Source organism: Stenella coeruleoalba (assembly GCF_951394435.1).
Source record: "Stenella coeruleoalba genome assembly, chromosome: 1".
Classification (NCBI taxonomy): Eukaryota; Metazoa; Chordata; class Mammalia; order Artiodactyla; family Delphinidae; genus Stenella; species Stenella coeruleoalba.
The window spans coordinates 161,030,959-161,047,109 of NC_137169.1; the positions used below are offsets into that span (position 1 = coordinate 161,030,959).

Below are 16,151 nucleotides of genomic sequence, written 5' to 3' on the forward strand. Positions count from 1 at the left end.
AAAGGAGTTCTTGCACAGCCCTCGGCCTTTGAATCACCTCCCTCCCCTGAGTCCTTAAGATCATGGGCAGGTTTCACGGGTTCCCTTCCGAGCAGAGTCGGGAAGGCTTCGTCCTTCCAGCTGCAGATCATATAACCCATCATGGTCAATGTTGCTAAAGTTCAATTCCACTTACCTGTCTCTCCCCAGTTAATGGAACCAAAGTAGGAAAGCAGATAGTGGAAAACTTCTCTCCCAATCAGACCAAGTTCACGATGCAAAGAGCAGACCCCGTGTCGCGCTACCCGCTTTTCCCTCAGTGCCAGGACGCAGGTGGGCTCTGGGGAAGCAGTCACAGAGGAGTCACCAGCACCCCCGAATGAAGGTAGGTGCACTGCGGCAGCCTCGGGGCGAATGGTCCCGGGGAATTCAGATGCCTAGAGAAACACTCACTCGGCCTCTGGCCTCCCCGGCCTCCTGGGATGGAGAGGCTGCAGGCCCTCGAGGCCTCCAGAGGAGGGAGCCACCCTGTGTGCTGAGAGGTAGGTACCGGCGATGTATCTGGAAAACACATCTTCTTACTGATGCAGTCAGACCTGGCTCCCGACTTGGCCTTAGCTTACTCAGCTACTTAACATCTGTGATCTTTCCTTCTGGTGGGGGAATAGGGAAGAGAGTGTGAATCGTAGCTGAGTTGAGGGGATGAGAGAAAGCATGCTGGAAGTAACTGTGCTCACGAACTCCAAAGAGCAGTGAAGATGCTCGCCTAGTGAGGGAGGCAGCAGTACAATGGAGACCGCCCCGTGAGGGATCTGGGGGTGCCCCTTCTTCTCTCGAGGATGCGTGGCGCCGAGAAGAGAGGGGAACAGCTGTGACTGAAGCTAATTGCCGGGATCATGAGTAGAGCAGGAGGTGTAGTCCCTGTAGTCCCTCCTTGCCGCCTGAATTGAGGGAGTTGTCAGGCTGAGGAGAGGAAAGGGGGTTTGGAAACAGCCATTTGCGAAACCAGCTCCACAGAGAGCACGTGAGTTCCTCTCCTGGGTTCTGGCATCTAGCAGCGTCGCACCCCGCCCCAGAGCTGCACCTGCCTGAGAACTCCACTAGAGGGGGCTCCAGGCCCATCTGCACACGTTCTGGCTTCCAGGAACCTCTCGGGCAGGCGAGCCGCTAGAAGCCTCGATATTGGCAGATCCCCTATGACAGCGGGTGGAGGCTCTGCCTCTCCAGAGGCACCATGGTCTCTTCAAAGGCCATTTCTCGAGCACCCACAACATGAGGTGCCAGACGCTGTACCCAAAACAAGGGCTGTAAAGCTAATAAGCTCACACAGTCAAGAAGGAGGGCCATCCACAGGAATATCTAATTGTAATTCACCATGAGCTGTGCATGTCTAAATGGCAGAAGTGCAGTGGCTGTGCAGGGGAGGGGGGTTGATTCTACAAGGGAAGACTTCAAAGAAGGGGTGATGTGATTAGGAATCCTTGAAGCTGACAACAGGTTATCCTGTCTAGTGCTTTCCCCAGAAGGCTGAGGTCCGGTGGCCTGACCCTGGCCTGATTGGACCTCCTGAGCAGCGGTACCCCTAACCCAGGAGAGGAGCAGTGCTTCCAGGCCCTGCTGCCCCTGCTGCCTTACCCCAGGCTCCCAGTGCAGCTTCATAAGCAGCCCTGCATCCGTCCCCAGGCCCCACTTCCCTGGCCAGTAGGCCAGCACTGAAGCAGAGAGGAGAGGGGGCAGGCAGAATGTAGAGAAAGGCTGACAGTGCTTTGTCTCTACCTCTCTGCTCTTGTAAACCAGGAGTGAGCTACACAGTAAGCTCCCCTCCTAGCGTACCCTTCCAATCTCCTGGGGACCTGGGCAATTTATTAGGGCTGGGGGACTTTGGGTAAGTGGTTAATATATGCCTGTTACCAAAGGCCAGGCCAGGGATGATGCACTTCCTTGATTACTTAATTCTGTAAGGAGATACATAAAGAGAGCTTCTTCTCCCTCCCCGTCTCCCCCCCCATTACAGAACATCAGATAAACAAAGCCCCGTTACCCGGCCCCAGTGACCACCCCAGGGAAGGATCTTCAGCTCCAGGGGACAGGAGAACAAAGGGAGACTTTCTTCTCAACCTAGGGGTTTGCGGCAAATTCAGGAATTCCTTTTAGGTCTCTCAGTCCCGAGCTGAGTTTCTTACTTCATATAATACAACGGGGCAGCAGGACAGCAGGACAGTGGCTCCGGGCTCCAGTCCATCACACGCCCCAGCCTTCCGAGGCTGAGCTGGTGTGGGGAGCGTTCAGCCAGCCAAATGCGCTCCCTCTCACCCACCCCCCACCCCAGCACTGTTCAGCGCCTGCCCCTGGGGATGAAGGAACCATCCTTTTGACAGGCGTTGATGTCCTCCTAAACCACCTGTACCTTATGCCTTCAGTTCCTGGCGTCACTGAGGGTTACCCAGACTCCTTCACCCCAGCCCAGCTAGGAAAGGACACACCCTTCGAGAAAGACCTGGGAATACAGCACTCGAGGTGGACTGTTTCTGCTGCCACCTCTTAGCTGTCCTTGAGTAGAGGCAGAAACGAGTATATTAGAAAGGTTTCCAGGACCCAGGAAAGTTTTCCGTAGGAACGTGCCAGACCCCAGTGGAGTTGAACATGATCCCCGAACACCAGGTGGCATCCTCAGGGCCGTGACCAGCACTTGGCCATACCGTCTGGGTCAGATTTGAGCCAGAACCTTCTCTGTCCTGTGATTGCTTGTCTTGTGGTTTCACCTGTGCTGTTTTCTCTTCCCTCTCGTTCTTTTGCCCTCTCCCTCTCTGGCTATCTTGGGCGCTGTGTTCTGAAGCTGCTCCAACCGCAGGTACCGTACCAGCAGCGGAGGTAATGGGCATGGCATGGGGCGATTCAGGTGGAGTCCAGCCCAGCCAGAGCGGAGAAGGAGGGAGAGGCTTGGGGTGAAAGCATGCTCCGGACTCACCCTTTCAGTGGTTGGGAAGCCAGACTCTCCAGGAGGATGTATGTGGAGGATGGGATCAGAGGAGATCAAACACATTCTCCTCCCTTCGCTAGAGAAGGAGGTTGGCTTAGAAGGGGCCCCACATGCATAGGCTGCAGACCTGTTCTCTGGAGCTGCAGCTTTCTCTGAAGCTGAGTGATTACTTCCCCTGAGCCACCTGGGGCCTTGCCCAGGCTTGACATCTCAGAGCACAGAGAAAGGGTCCACAGCCTTTGGGTGGCCAGCTGCGCCCTAGAAGGAGTGGGGGCAGCTGGCTCCTGTCTCCTGGTCAGGCTGCCATCCCCTGAAAGGGTGGCCTGTGGGTGAGCACGCCGTGCATGCTGGCCTTGCATGCTGCATGGGGCCTGGCACCAGCTCTGCCACCCACCATGGCTTCTAGTCAGTGAGAACGAGTCTGCATGTCCCAGGATGGGGCCGGGTGCCCCAGGACCTGGAGTCTCAGTGGACACCATGCACTGATGGCCTGCTCACCCCTCAGAAACCCAGCTTCTCAGAGTCTTGGGTGTTAAGAACAGTCTCCACTCTTGGGGTCTGGGAGGTGGACGCACAGTGAGGAGTCGGGCAGGCAAGTCTGGAGCAGGAGATGACCTGCTAGCCAAGGTCCTTGTCTCAAGTCCTCATGTTGTGGGTTTGAGGAACATCACCACCGAAGGCCGGTCCTCAAGCTGGAGGAACTAGGCAGGGGCCTCAGGGTGCCTTCCGCTGCCCTCCTTTGAGGCAGAACCAAGGCTATAGGGCAAGGGTTTGCCAGAGCCTTCTCAGGCTCTAGGCAGCAGGGAGAGCCGAGAGCCAGGTGAGGAACTGGAGGGTTGGCTTAGGAAGAGGACGCCACCTTACCCGGTTTGGTTCCCCTCCACCTTCACTCATTTACCGCCCCCCGCCCCGCTATTTTAGGTTGATTCTGTTTCTGTTGCGCACCCCGCTTCCTTTGTTTGCGTTTGCTCCACCAGTCAGATCTGGGTGGTGCGCTGCCATCATCCTTCCCACCCCCAGTCCTCTCCATCCCCCCCGCCCCCAAATAACCCAGGCCTGCAGGGGCCAGTGCCTCCCCACCTCTGCTGGGATGTGAGGCAGAGAGGTGTCCTGGGCCTGGAGACCGGGAGAAAGCCATCCTTGCAGTCTGGGAGTGGCCCTAACTTCCTGATTCAAGTTTGCATAAGGGTTTCCCCTGGGACTATTATAGCAGGTGCTCAGAGCAGCCGAAGCAACTTAGTGGAGATGGAAGGGGAGATGCAGGGAGGGCACCACATGAATCACCTAGACGCTCTTTGGTCAAGCAGCTCGCAGTCCACCTTCCCCATTCTGGCACCCAGGACCCAAAGCAAGTGGATCTGGTCGCGGGGAGTATGCTTTGCTCAGTGGGCATCCGTGCCAGTCTGTGCTGCCCCTCTCGTGTGTGGCAGGTATGAGGGGGATGGATGTACTTCCAAACACCCCACTTCCTACTTCTCGCTTAGGAAAGATGCAGAGGCTGCCAGGGCCTCCGTCCATCGGTCAGATGTGTTTCCTAGGCTCCAGCTTCCATGTGACATGGTGGTAGAGGCACAGCGCGCATCTTGGTAAATGAGCTGTGCTGGTAACATCAGCCGTTCCCAGCCTTAAATGCATAAGAACCTCCTGCACAGTCTGCAGGTGCGAGGTGATGGCGCTCAGGTTCTATACTGGTGACGCGGGCCTGGAGTCCAGCCCGCTGCTCCCTTCCCTCTCATCTTCTCCAAACGTGGGCATTCTCCCCCGCAGACTGATCTGTTCCTATCTCACCCGGTAAAGGTAATCCCTGTCATGCACCCCCATCTGCAGTCTCTTAGGGTTGCTGCCCATCAGTCCTGGCCATCTGTGATTTGGCCAGGGTGGTCCGTGCACCAGGTGGACATGTTTGGACTGAACCCTCCACCTTGGAATGTCTGGAAACTGCTGTCCTTGTCTTTGACTCGGCTCAGATCTGCCAGTGTTTGGTGGGCAGCTCCAGGGCAGGTTCTGGGCAACAAAAAATGAATAAGAGACGTGTTGTCTTAATTTTCTCCATCTCCTGCGTGGTGTCGCCCAAAACTCTGGTGGAAAACCCTTGGCCATAGCTGGGGTGCCTTCCAGTGTGCATTAGGTAAGCCATTAGGTTGACACTGCCTTCAGGTAGGGGTCCTGTGCTTCCAGCTCCAGGCCCACTGTGGCTCCCCATTACTCTCGGTCGCCAGGCTGGTGGTCTCCACTGGGCAGTGACCAGGGTGGTTCTCCAGCCCATAGTTCCTGCTGTGGCTGAAGATGACACCCTAGCCCAGCAACGAGTCTGTCCAGCCTGTGGGCCACTCTGACTGTAAGCCCCGCTTCTGGTCCTTATTCCCCGTTTATCTGCTACCCCCACCCCGCCCCAGGGGTTGAAATCATCTGAATCCCCTTAGACCTGAGCGCTGGACAGTTTCCCATGGAAAACCTGCCCTCCCCTCCCACCTATAACAACTCACTCACCTGACCCTTCTGTCCCTTCCCTCAGAGCCTTGCCTTCTTACCTCTGCCTTCCCAGTCTCTCTGGCCCTGTCCAACCCTGGGACAATAGACACAGCTAATGAGTAGGCCAGAGAGGATGCTGATTTACCAGCTGGGACCTCAGCCAGCCCAGAAGGTGTCTTCTCCGCTGTGCCTCCAGTGCCGGGGACCCTCTGGGAGGACGCCTGGAAGCGCCTCCTTTCCTCCCACCCCCTTCTGGTCCCCTCTCGCTAATACCTGATTGTTGCTGCTGAGCTGAAGGATAAGCATCTAGGTAGCCATCATCAAAGAAAACCCTTCCTCCTGTCACAGTTGGCAGAGGCAGGGGAGGGAGTGTGGAAGCATCCTCAGTCATTGCTCGTTCTTGTCTCTGCCCAGCAGGGCCCAGGAAGAAACTCGCTCCAGCGTAGCCTCTCTCAGCATCTCTGTTTCTAGGGCTGCTCGCTGGAGCGCCCGGGGAAGCGTGTGGGCCTGGCTCTAGGCCCTGTGTGAGCATGAGTGTGTGTACCTGCTTGTATGAGGACCAGGGCCCACGTGAGAGTGTGAATAGCTTCCGGGGGCCGGGAAATGCAGCACCACTGTGCACATAAGAAGGGAAGCCCACGTCTCTGCACTGCACAGAGTGGGATGATTTAACTTTAAAGGCATTTTCAGTGTTTTGATGACGCCTTTTAAATAGTCATAGCAAAGGGGAACCTTGTGAACATTGCAGTTGCCAGAAATTATTAGAAAATACACTATTGATAAGGAGCCAGAGCAGAGCAGTCCTATCCAGATGGACAAAATAGCTTCTCAGGGTTCCTTCCGGCAGCTCAGAACAGCAGGAAAAGCCCATGTGTGTTCCGTGGCCACGGGAGCTGCCAGGCATCAGGCCTGAGAGGGAGCTCACCTTTGCCTTGTGATCTCTCAGGCCCTTATGTGTGTGTGTGTGTGTGTGTGTGTGTGTGTGTGTGTGTGTGTGTGTGTCTTGGTGGGTGGGATAGGCGAATTCCCGCAGGCTGAGCTCTTACAGCGCCGAGCTTGCATTCCAGGCCTGGGGCCACCTTGGACTGAAATACATCCTTGAATACTGACTGTGAGAGGGAGAGTTTTTCCCACCGCACGTTCCCCTCCCCCCACCCCTTCCTGATGTCTGCGAGTTGACTGGGGTTTGGGGAATATAGCGCAGTCTGCCTTCACCTTGCCCAGGAATCTCTGGAATGCATGGGGCATAGTCAGCTGCCCAGTGTGACTTCTGTGGTCGGCACCCTCAGGCCCAATAATGCCTCTGATCTTACAAATAGGGAAGCAACTGGGATCCCGGGAACAGTCCCTCCTTCTCTATGGAGGACTTGTAATATTGGAGTCCCCGGGGGAATGAAAGGGCTTCTGTTGGTCAGGCCCTTGTTGAGAAGACTTAGGATCTCTTGATTCTTGAGAAAGGCTTTCTGGCAATTTTCTCTCTGGTTCCCTCACTGCCCTGGCTCCCTTCTGGAGAGCGGGGATAGTATTTTCCTGATCTTCTGCAGATTTGGGATAAGGTAGGATATCACTCTTCCTTGAAAGTTAGAGTTACCTACTTATGTCTTAACATCACTGCCTTCTGCCCCGTCAGCGGTGACACTAGAAAGTAGACTGTGGTCAGATCACAGGAGATAGTGGGCAAGGAGGAGAGGCAGCTCTGTCTCTCTCTGATTTGCCCATCATTCTTCTCATACCCTAAGCTTTAGCAATACTGGAACTAAAGAGTAATAGGCCAGCCCTTTGTTAGTGTCCACAACCCTTCTGTAGAAGGAAAGACGGTCTATGGAAATGTTGTCATGATAGACTTAGCCCCTTAGGGCTGACCGACGACAAAGGGTAGCTTTGGATGGGAGATGAGGAAGTAAGAGGTAGTGCAGATTCGAACTTCTCTGAAGATTTATGCTCTTTTGCATTTATGCTCTTTTGGGGATTTCTACATCTACTGTGGGCTGGGAAGATGGTGCTACTGAGCGCAGGCCACACTGTGAGTCCATCAGTGCCCTTTTCCCACATTCTAATCAAAGGGAAAGGGCTTCCGGTGCCCAGACCCCAGATGCCCTAGAGAGAAAGGCAGTTACTACAAGTCAGGGTGGATTGGGGTAATCTGGGACCGTCGCTGGACAGAGAAGAAGGGAGGAGAGGCCAGGGAATGAACAAGAGCTGAGAGCCTGGGGAGGGGCTGGCGGTGGAGGTAGGAAAGACGAACCAAGGTGCAAGTCTTGCCCACAGAGTGGGGATCGTTCTCTCTCTCTGTCACTGGGTTTGGGTGGTGGTAGAACTCAAGCAGGCAGGAGAGGGGGTGATTTGGGCGTGAAGGGGTGGGAATGGCAGGCTTCCCGGTGCTCCTGCAGGGCAGGGCCCCGCAACCTGCCCACCTCCGAGGCCGGGGCTCCAGGCCTGGACCCAAGTGGCGCTGCTTGGCCTGTGCTGGGTGCTGCTTGACCTGGGACTCCATGTCATCCCTGGGGTCTGAGTGATCTGGTGTGTGTCCCGTCTTCATCACGCCCTTGGCTGTGTGCATGCTGGCGCTCTGAGCCACACAGACCATGAGAAGAAAATGAAACACACAGGCTTCATTCTCTTTCCTTGCCATGGTCCTGTTCTCTTTCACGGCGACCCGTCTGACCCAGTCCATCCTGCTCGGGGAGGCTTCTGGTCCCTAAGCTCCGTCTCTTCTGCGGGCTGCCTGCCTTGCACGTGGGGCCGTGTGTCCAGGCTGGGGACGGCCACACCGACCAGACTTGGCTGTTTTACATTTCCCCCTTAGCTCCTCCCACGTCGCCCCCGACCACGGTGGGTGTGACGGGCACGGTGGGCAGTACTGATGCCACTGCTGCCACCACCGAAGCCACAACAGTCCCCACCATCCCAACTGTCGCACCCTCCACCGTCGCCACCACCACCGTCGCCACAACTACTACAACCACTGCCGCCGCCACCACCACGGAGAGTCCTCCCACCACCACCAGGACTGAGATTCAAGAATCCGGTACTGCCCGTCATCCGTGCTCCTGTCCCTCCAACCACAGGCTTCCTCAGATGGGGGGGGCGGGTCTGAGATGGTGCTGGTCAACACCTCCCTTTGTTTCTGCTTTGAAAGCACAGGAGACTAGATTCTCTGTCTGGTGGCCTAGAGGCACAGAGCACCCGCCCCTATGGTGGCCTCCACTGCTCAGAGCCCCTGTCCTAACCTTGGATCCCTGTTCTTTCACAGAGGGCCCCCAGGCCCCAGACTGTAGGGCTGCCTCCAGCCACATGCTGAGGGATCAGCTTAGGGCTGAGCACTCCAGAAGGCGGAGAGTGGGGAAGGAAAGGGCCTGACACTGGCCAACCAGCCTGAGAAGGCTTCCTGTCTCCGCCATGACGCCCCAGGCTTGCAGCAGAGGGCTGAGGAGTGGGGAGTGGCCAGCCATGCCAGGTTCTGTCCCCAGAGCCCTGCGCCTCCCTTGCACCTCTCCCCGAAAGGCGCACTTACAGACTTTTCTAGTCAGAGCTTGCAGGAAATGGCATTACCAAGGAGTCCTGTAATGCCACAGAGTGCTCTGTGGCTCTCCCCACTCATATTCCCCACACCCCCAGATATACACACGGAGGGAAAATCGCAGCCTTTCTAGGGGCCCTTGGTAAATAAGAATCGATCCCAGGGCTGGCCTGCTGAGCCCAGAGAGTGTGCTGTTCTTGCATCGCGCAGCCAGGCCAGGAAGCTCTGTTCTTCCAGCATGAGGAGACCCCCTCGGGAATCCAGCAGTACTTCTAAGAACTGACATCAAACAGTCTTATTACCACGGAGGGGAGGGCCTCTAGCTTGTGGAGCCACAGGCCAGCTGTAAAGCACGATGCAGCCGGCAGGGCTGGCAGGAAGCACCCGGAACCCTCCTCCGGCAGCCGTAGAACTGTAGGCCCCCTCTGTTTCCCGGGCAAGTCCCCTCGCCTTCCGAGGCCTCGCTGTCACCCATCCCACCCCTCTTCTCTCAGCACTTGAATGAGGATAGAGGCTTAATGCATGTGCGAGTATCTTCTTCAATCCAATTACATGGAGTTGTGTGAGCCGTAAGGGGAGACACGTGGTACGTAGCTGACATTATGCTCCTCAGACCTTGAAAACACTGATTTGCCTTAAAGCTGCAATAACGAGAATTTAAACAGCGTGCTCTGTAGGGAAGAGTTGGCTGAGAGAAACCTGCTAGGCTATGAGAAGCTGCCATTGGCAGTTTGGTGACTGACGGGTGTTCTTTGGGTCCACAGTGAGGCTTCTTTTGCATTCAGGGGGGCCTCCGTGCCCCACTTTAATGCTCCGAGTTCACAGAAGAGGTGTACCAAGAATGAAGACAGGGAGTGGGTCTTGCTCGTTCTGGAAGGATTGGCCTCGCTATCACAGAGGAGTAGCCTATGGACTCTCACATGCCAACTGCTAACTGAGCCTGAGATGCTGCGGGGGCCCGGCCACACTCTGACCTTATCCTTAGAGCTCGGGGGCTCCCCTCAACATTCTCATCTCCCTCAACGCAGCAGAGTGGCTCTGTTGTCCAGGATTTTCAAAATGAAAGTTCATCTTTATCGTGTCTTACAACTTAGGACAAAATGTTTCCTAAGTTGACTCTTTTGGGTGGTGAAATGGGACATTTTCTTTGTCCTTAACTTGTCTTTTTCAGATTTCAAGGGATACGTCTTAAGTCTCACATCCCAGGAGCTGACAGGACAATCCCTGCTTCCCCTCACTTCTTCCTCTTGTTTTTATAGTAATTGATAGCTTTCCTTCTCGGCGCCTGTCTTTGAGCTTTTCTGTTCTTTAGTGATCGTCATCTTGGTCTCTCTAGATGCCAGTGCCTTCTTCCAGCCCCCACCTCTAAATCATTTTGGTTTCCCATTGCTTGACCTTATCTAATAGTGCCCCAATCTCCATTACCTTTAAGACAGTCAGATTTGGGCCAGGGTTGTATTGGTGGTCAGACTGTCTAAACGCAAATTCTTTGGCTATTTCCAGGGCCCAGGGCTGAGGAGGAAAAATCTCAAGTCCCCAAATCATAACTGATCATAATTCATTCCCACTAGAAAGAGCCATGAGATTCTAAGGAGCTGGGATTTGGGCTGAGTTAAAGCAGCCAACACAGCGGAAACCTTTGGCAGATCAGTAAAGAAGGCTGCCTTCTGCCCTCCCCACGGAGAATGCCTCATGCCATCAATGGAATCTCTTTCTAAAATGAATCATATTCACCTGGGGCGACTGACAACTGACAAGGTTGTAGTAGAGAAGGTGCTTCTTTGAAGTGGAGACCAGGAGATCTTTTATCACTTCCCCAGCCCTGCAGACTCAGTCACATGTCAAATAGCTAATGAATAAATGCATCACCAATGTACTCTATTCATTTATTTTTGACAGGTGAGCCGGTGACAGTGCCCCCTTGCATGCTAATAAACTATAGAGGAGCCACACTTGTAAAGTCTTTGAAATAGAAGCCTTCGTGCTAGTATTCTGCTATTAAATCTTTGCTGGGAAATGGGGTAATCAGACCGCTGGGATGCTTGAAAAATGATTACGTTTGAAGATGAGTGCCATTCTCCTGTCCACAGGCTGTAGTTTCAGACAGGGTGATGGCTTTGATAAAGTAGCTCCCAGCTCATAGGAACTAGATAATTAATGTCTTCTGTGTTACATAGAGATCAGGCCTCAAAGATACAGTGCTGAGAAGGCAACAGAGCAGGATTCTTCTGGTATCTGGACCACTGAACGTTGGGTGTCAAGAAGGAGTTATCTTCTCTGGTCCCCTCTAGCTCATGAAAGGGAGAGGAAGGATTTGTACTGTCTCTGCTTGGGGCCCTGGGGTTTTAGGCCCCCAGTCCCCTTAGAGAATCTGAGGCCATTTTTCAATAATTCAGCATCTTGTTGACCAAGAATGACCCCAGGGGCTCCTCAGACTAGAGTCACCCTTGTAGGTTGCCATTCTCCACCTCCAGTTTCAGGATCCCATTAAGGCTTTCCCCTGTTTGGTCCTGTCCTTTCTGCAAATCTCAACATGACCCTCGAGTGGCTTTTCAAGATACCCTCTCTCCTTCCTGTAGACTGTCTATAGTTGAGGGGAAAGAGGCTGGCACACCTCTCCCGCCCCGTCTGCATCCTAGCTAATGGGGCTTCTCACTGGCCCCTTTCGCTGCACTGTTCACATCCACGACAAGGGACCTAAAAAGTGAATAAACCCAGGTTAGAGCCTCCAATGGCCTGGATCAAACCCACTCTTTCATTCCTACTCCCACCTATGTGGACACGTAGTTTCCGGCTCTCCCTCACATACGGGTCCTCCTGACTGTACTTGCTCATACCTAGCCTGGCTACCAAGGCTGCAGCTTGGAGCTCTGTCGGGCCCTGTGCACAGCCACTTCCTACTCTACCCTTTCCTAGCTGCCCGCGTGTGTGTGTGTGTGTGTGTGTCTACAGTGCTGCCTCCCTCCTCACCACTAACTCCTCTTCTAACCCCCCTACCAGCCCCCGATGAGCAATCCATCTGGAACGTCACAGTGCTCCCCAACAGTAAATGGGCCAACATCACCTGGAAGCACAATTTCGGGCCCGGAACTGACTTTGTGGTTGAGTACATCGACAGTAAGCATTCTGTGCGGGTGGCGGAGATGCCATTAAAAAGATCCCATGCGCCCCCCCAGGCTCAGGGAGGCCTTCCAGCCGCTTCGTTGTGGCTTAATGAAGTCGACATGTGCTCAGGCGGCAGCGCGGTAGGAAGAGCAGACTCGAGGAGGAGGAAGGGGTTTCTGCGGCCGTTAGTGAGGGTCCAGGGGTGCCTTGCGGTGGGGGCGGCCTGGGTGAGGGGCCCTTCGTCCATTTCCTGCCCAGGATGACGGTTCTGGTGGCCCCCAGATGAGCCAGATCTCACCTTTGCTTGGATCTTCTTAATTCAGGATCCAGATTCTCAGCTGTCTCCCCTAGACAGGCTAGGCCAGTCCAGACTTGGGGTTCAACTGTGCTTTGCACAGAGGGACACTAGCTGCTCACAGGTCAGAGACACCGTCCAGGGTCACTCGTCTCAGCTGGTGGCTTGAGCTGAGCTGTTCATTCTTTACTGGAACTGGGGAGCAGGCGTCGAGATGTGTGAGGCTGTAAAGTGTGGTCAGGCTATCTGCCTTCTCTGAGCGAAGGCCCCTGTTCCTGAGGGCTCAGACCCACCATGCTGGCCTATTTGGCTTGTGCTGGAAATCCACCCAAAGCTCTTTGAGGGAGAACAAAGCCAACTCTTAGTTCTCTGCGGTTGGAGAGATATTCACATCCACAGAATACAGAATTCCTAGTTTGGTCCGCACTTTTTCAGACACCCAGGCACTCGCTTCTCCTGATGTGTGAATTCACCACACAGTGAGAAATGAGAGGGGAAACCAGGAGTGAGAGCTGAGAAGCAGAGGCCGTCTCACCTCCGGTTACCGTGAGGGATGCTGACTGGCTCTCTGACCCTCTCCAGGGTAACGGAGCGCTGGCTGACACCCTGAGAGCTTAAGGAAGCAGGTCATGATGTGCTAAGTGCTTAAGACTGGGGTGAGGACAGAAAACTTTAGGAGAGGGAACAGTGTCCTAGGCTGCAGGGCCATCGTGTAGGAGAGTCAGCATGTGAGAAAGCTGGTGGAGCTGCCCGGTGACCTCCAGGTCTGCAAGACAGCCTGGCCCCTTCCCCCACCCTCCATGCTTCTACCTTTGACAGGTGCCCAGGAGCCTAAGCACTGCCTCTCCAGCTCATCATGCCCAGCCTTAGGCTGACTGAGGTTTCTGTTCCCCAGGCAACCATACGAAAAAAACTGTCCCTGTTAAGGCCCAGGCCCAGCCCATACAGCTGACAGACCTCTATCCCGGTATGACATACACGTTGCGAGTTTATTCCCGGGACAACGAGGGCATCAGCAGTACCGTCATCACCTTTATGACCAGTACAGGTGAGAGGGGATCTGGCCTGGCCTGGCCGTCCCCTACAAGCATGGGGCATGTTGTTCTCATTGTCGGCTTCCTGCTTGTCTCTTCTTCTCGGAAAGAAGACTCATCCTCTCATTTCCTCACCTTGCATGACGTGGCTCGGCTCTTCTTATGTGTCAGTCTGCAGCTCCCCGGAAGACAAAACGAGCCAAAAGTGCATGCCAGTAGATAGGAAACCATGCTTCTGACCCTGTGGGGATGAGTGGGATGGCAGGGGGGAACGGAGGTGTTGTAGAATGAGGGCAGGGGAGACCACCTGGCCTCCACTGTGCTTGAGCCACCAGGGCTGGGTGTATATGCAGACATGGTCCCCTCGTGTGGGTCTGGGGGCAGTGTGTCCCGGAGGCACAGGGGCTTGCTTCTCGCACGTGGGGTTAGGGGATAGGCCATCCAAGGGTCTTGACCCCCAAATCCTCCCAGGAACCAAACCAAGGATCAGCATGTATGTCACTGCCTTGCCACTGTCATCTGTTGTTTAAAAATTCGAAAGTGTGTTACACAAGTTGTTTTGGTTTAATTTTGCCCCAAGTTTGTCGTGGCTTAAATGTAGTTGACCTTTGGTCGTTCTGGGGAGGGGAAGAAGCTTTCTAATCCTAAAAGAGCTCTGGATCTATCAGGGCTGTGGATAGAGAAGCTTCTTCACTTGTACCAACTGGGGCTCAGTAAAAGGTACAAGGTTCAGAAATCTCTCTGTTGATCAGGGTGGCTGGCAGTCTGGAGACCGTGAGGACACTTGCTCCTCTGTCTGTGTGTCTCTTTAAAATCATCCAGGCAAGCTAGCCAAGTGGCCAGTTTGCTGAGCCCTGGGGTAAGGATGAGTGTGAGGAAAGAGACTGAGAGCGGGAAGCACCAGTCCCTGCCTCAAGGCACATCCTAATCAGATGCAGGTTACTAGACACAGGATAAAGGAAAAAACACAACGATTTATATGAACTTCTGAATGTGGACTTAAGTACGTATTACTCTCCCTGCGCCTGGCTTGACGAGGCTGATCTTGGTAGCTTGCATCTTGAGAGTCACTGCCCATGTGTATGAGGGCCTCACTCCACCCCTGCTAGCCTGGTGCCTCCTGGTCTGGGTGTCCCGGCCTCCTCCCTGTGTCTCTGCCTGTCCTGTGCATGCCCATGCCATCAAGTCTCGGGGAGTCTGAGAGTGCAGCTGCCTGCTTGAGGCTAACGTGGCCAACTCAGGCAGGATGTCCGTGAGCAGCCAGGTCACCCTGGGAGCCAGGCCAGGGGACTGGACAGTTGACCAAGCAGAGCAGGTGGCTGGATTCTGTCTGACCCAGTCGGGGTCCCAGGCTGTTGCTCACCAGTGCGTGCATTTGATTTTGCTCATTACAAACCTGAGTCCAGCACAGGGGCAGAAAGCAAAGATGAGATTTGAGGGTAGTGTTCCATCCTAGGGATTGCAGCAAAAGCCAGCTCAGCCTGCTTTCAGACTTCGACTTCTCCCAGAGCTGAGCCCTGGGACTGTGGGTGAGGGTTGGGGAGAAAGAGCCAGAGCAAAAAGGACCAGCCCCTACCCTGGGGTATGTCCCAATCTGCTTTGAGATATGAAACATGCACTACAGAAAAATAATAATAATGATTGGTAATACACTTCTGAATATTGACTCAGGTGTTCATCTCTCTTTTCCTGTGGTTGCTATGGAGAAACTGATCCCATAACTTGCTTTCAGAGTAATTGAGGCCTTCAGCACTTGCATGTTTCCCCAGTTCCTCCCAGTGCAAGCTGGAGAGGGCAGGTATGACCCTCGCCCTGAGTACATACAGCTCACTTACCTCCCTGGCTGGCTGGAAATGACTATGTGCAAACTACAGAGAGAAGGAAAATATTTCCACTTTCTGAAGTTCATGTGTGTCTGTGAGTGTGTGTTCAGATCCTTTGAAAACACACAAAGGAGTGGCAGGACTCCAGAGTCAAGTTCACAGAATGTCCCAGGTCTCTGTGTCTCATCAACGTAAGTGATCATCTCTGAGCCCAACCACTAGTCATTTAGGCAACCACAGGCCATCACTGTAGTCTATAGACTCAAACATGCTACAGTGGTTCAGGAAGGAAATGGAAGAAAACCACAAGGAATGCTAACAAGCTCCCTGACTCTCACCAGAAAGATCTCACATGGGAAGTTAATCACCAATTCTTGAAGCTTTTGAAGCCAAAGAGACCCGAGGGACCACAAACACATAACCCTGGACTCCAGGAGGCCTGCCAGCTCTTACATCCTGGGGCAGGTGGGATGGGGGGCTGACGGGGGCCAGCGAGACAGACAGCAAACTGCCTTAGACCTCAGGGACTCCGGGAGGAGGGACGTTAGGGGACCTACTTGTATTTGGCCTCTTTCTGCTGTGTTTGGGAGAAACCCAGGATGGAGCGAGGTGAAGATGGAAAGGTGTAAAATGATGCTTAAGTGAGAGCAGCCAAGCTAAACTGCATTTGAAGAAGCCCAGGGGCTTCCCTGGTGGCGCAGTGGTTGAGAGTCGGCCTGCCAATGCAGGGGACACGGGTTTGTGCCCCAGTCTGGGAAGATCCCACATGCCACGTAGCGGCTGGGCCCGTGAGCCATGGCCACTGAGCCTGCGTGTCCGGAGCCTGTGCTCCGCAGCGGGAGAGGCCACAACAGTGAGAGGTCCGTGTACTGCAAAACAAACAAACAAACAAACAAAAAAGCCCATCCCTGTCATACTTGTTCATCTGCCCTATTTCTGAAAT

General features: G+C 54.3%; 1 protein-coding gene across 1 annotated transcript in view; it reads left to right on the top strand.

Annotated features, from left to right (window-relative positions):
- NFASC (neurofascin) overlaps window positions 1-16,151 on the top strand; it is a 187,757-nt gene that overhangs the window by 156,499 nt on the left and 15,107 nt on the right. Inside the window, 5 exon segments of the mRNA XM_079903031.1 lie at window positions 190-284; window positions 286-364; window positions 8,238-8,459; window positions 11,952-12,068; window positions 13,247-13,399. Coding sequence (XP_079759157.1) covers window positions 190-284; window positions 286-364; window positions 8,238-8,459; window positions 11,952-12,068; window positions 13,247-13,399 — 666 coding nt within the window.